At 46.6% G+C, this 2947-nt stretch overlaps 1 protein-coding gene across 1 annotated transcript in view; it reads left to right on the plus strand.

Moving 5' to 3' along the window:
- The window catches only part of FNIP1 (folliculin interacting protein 1), a 44529-nt gene that overhangs the window by 35438 nt on the left and 6144 nt on the right, over positions 1–2947 (plus strand). Inside the window, exons 14-15 of the mRNA XM_005418680.3 lie at positions 960–2385; positions 2743–2911. Coding sequence (XP_005418737.1) covers positions 960–2385; positions 2743–2911 — 1595 coding nt within the window. The remainder of the gene's footprint in view (positions 1–959; positions 2386–2742; positions 2912–2947) is intronic.

Raw genomic sequence — 2947 nt, forward strand, 5'->3', positions numbered from 1 at the left:
TAAACCTCATTCTGGAAGGAGAAAATGAAGAAAATTCATCTTTTGATCAGAAGTGAACATACTTCTAATACAACAGAGTGAAGCAGAACAGGAAGTCAAAGCTTGGCAAGCCCCAGGGAAGGTCTCAGAGCCCAGTCAGTGCTGTAGCTGGTCACGCTGTCTGATAATTGCCCAGTAGAGAAGAGCAGGGGGGGTTAGATTGTCCTGCTCTGCACACAAACTCAGTCATAGGATTTCATTAGGGAAGGTAAGGAAGGTTTTGTGAGGTTGTCCTATTATTGGACAGGTAGGAATGGCCAGGGTGTTGGCAAGAAAACTTGATTTCAGGCCTCATGTGGCTTGAGGGAGGTGGTGAGGGTGGCTTTCAAGAGGAGTCCTTGTCCCCTCAGCCCTGCAGTCATGCAGTGCCCTAATACCTCCAGAGCACACAGGCACTTGCCCAGGTGACTCAGGTACAGCCAGAACACTCCATCCAACCCATAGCAGAACTCAAGGAGGGCAAGAGAAGGAGGTTGGCTTCAGCCATGCACCTGTCATGGTCACTTTTTGTCCTCATCCTGGCATAGGTTTTGTTTCTTTTTACAGCTTTCTTTTGTGGGTAAAAGTCCAGGCCACTTTCCAGACTCTCCAAGGTAATTTGGCACAGATGCCTCCTCTGTCCCATGGCTGTATCAGGGTCCCAGGAGATGGGCCTCCAAAGCTGGAGTGAGGTGGTGTGAATGCTCCCTGATGTGTGAGATCAGATGTCCCCCTGACCAGTGGCTCACCTTACAAATCATACCAACAGCATCTTTGGGATTCCCGTACTGAAAACAAAATACAGCATAGCTGTTTTATCTCTACTCCTTTAGTATTTCTCTCTTATAGACCTGGTCTTTGAAAACCAGCCCAACAGCTGACTGTTAGAAGAATAAATTGCAAAGATGCCAAATAATTGTGTGTTTAATTTCCTGTCCTAGGTGACCTGTATGGGGCCATTGGATCACCTGTGAGATTAGCGAAAACAGTCGTGGTTGGCAAAAGACATGACCTGGTCCAGAGGTTGCTTTATTTCCTCACTTACTTCATCAGATGCTCTGAACTTCAAGAGACACACCTTCTGGAAAATGGGGAAGATGAGGCCATTGTCATGCCTGGCACTGTTATCACTACCACGCTGGAGAAAGGAGAAGTGGAAGAGTCTGAGTACGTGCTTGTCACGATGCACAAGAACAGGGGCAACTTGCTCCCCACTGAGTCTGAAGAGATGAGAGCTCCCAACTGCAGCTGTAAATACTGCAAATGTCCCGTTTCCCTCGCACAGAACATAGAGAGTGTTGCACAGCAAGAGAGAGAAGACATGCAAAGCACTCCTAAGGTAGAGCTGGAGTCTTCTTCAGATGAGAACAGAACCATCGTTCCTGAGGATGGCCAGGAAGATGCTGTGGATGTGACACAACCAAGGCCCTGCCTGGATACCAAACTGGAGACTGTGGTGTGCACAGGGTCATCTTCACCCGAGAAATGTGTGGGGACAGAATCTTGTTTGGAGCCAGTAGGCAGCACGTGGAGGAGTGAGGATGCTCTGGAGGCGGGCAGCCAAGCAGGAGGGAGCACAAGGACACCTGGTATTGCTGTGGAGAAGAAGCCACCTGATAAGCTCTTCATGGACACGTTCCCCTGCAGCGCTGCCGAGGCTCAGACAAAGGTGACTTTCCTCATCGGAGATTCCATGTCACCTGACTCAGACATTGAACTGAGAAGTCAGGCAGTAGTGGAACAAATTGCCAGGCATCACAGCCCGCCAGCAGCGGAGGCAGGAGTGTCTGCTGATCAGAACTGTGAAGCTAAACAAACTGTTGAGGACCAAAATAGAGACTGTGGGACAGCTGAACCCTTTCCTCAAGTTGCTAGTGAGCATCAGAGCTGGAACTCAAACCCATACAGTGCTGAGAGCATGAGTCTGTTTGATGAATATTTCACTGATGACAGTTCAGTTGAAACCCAGACTACTGATGATATTCCAGGGCAAGCAGCTGCGAACCTTCTTGCTCACAACAGTAGTTTAGAATTTTCTAAAAAGCTCTGTACAAAGGCTTGCAAACCACCTAGTGAATTTTGTAAATTTATGGACTCTGTTCGACAAGAGACCTACAAAAACTGCTTTAATGAGCAGGACCAAAGAGAGAAAATCTCTATTCGCGTCCCCCATGGGGACAGGGAAAACGTAGAGAAAAAAGTAGCCCCAGGAATTGATTGGGACATTCCAAGAAATGAGAGTTCAGACAGTGCCCTGGGTGACAGCGAGAGTGAGGATACAGGCCATGATCTAACTAGACTGGGCAGTAACTATTATGGAGGAGAGCAAGAAGACTGGGCAGAGGAATATGAGATTCCCTTCCCTGGGTAAGTACTGTTCAGCACTAACAGAGCCTAAAAAGATGGAGCCTCTTCTCATGTCACGTATTTGGAGGCACTGTAGCCTAACTTGGCATCAGGGGTTGGAAAAGTATCTCTTATGCTTGCTGGTTGTTGAGGAATATTGAGAGATCAGTTGTCTGGAAAAAAATACTAATGGTGTATTGTGATCTTGGCTTGTATTCTCTGCTTCCATGACAAGCTGACTGCAAAAGTTGACTGTAAACTTTTTAAGAAGTGCTTGACTTCAAGTTAGAAGAGATACGAAAAAAGTAGAAATGCATCCTATGTAAGGTGAATTTGCTGTTTACTGTTGTACATCTCTTTGATATGCCTTTCTTGCAGGTCAAAATTAGTTGAAGTCAACTCTGTCCAGCCCAGTATTGCCAATTTTGGAAGATCCTTACTAGGAGGCTACTGTTCCTCTTACGTCCCTGACTTTGTTTTGCAAGGAATAGGAAGTGATGAAAAGCTGAGGCACTGTTTGGTGTCAGATTTGTCTCATGCTGTGCAGGTAATTAAGCTATATTTGGTAAATGTATTTCTCACA

This window comes from Geospiza fortis, unplaced genomic scaffold (assembly GCF_000277835.1).
Source record: "Geospiza fortis unplaced genomic scaffold, GeoFor_1.0 scaffold55, whole genome shotgun sequence".
NCBI lineage: Eukaryota > Metazoa > Chordata > Aves > Passeriformes > Thraupidae > Geospiza > Geospiza fortis.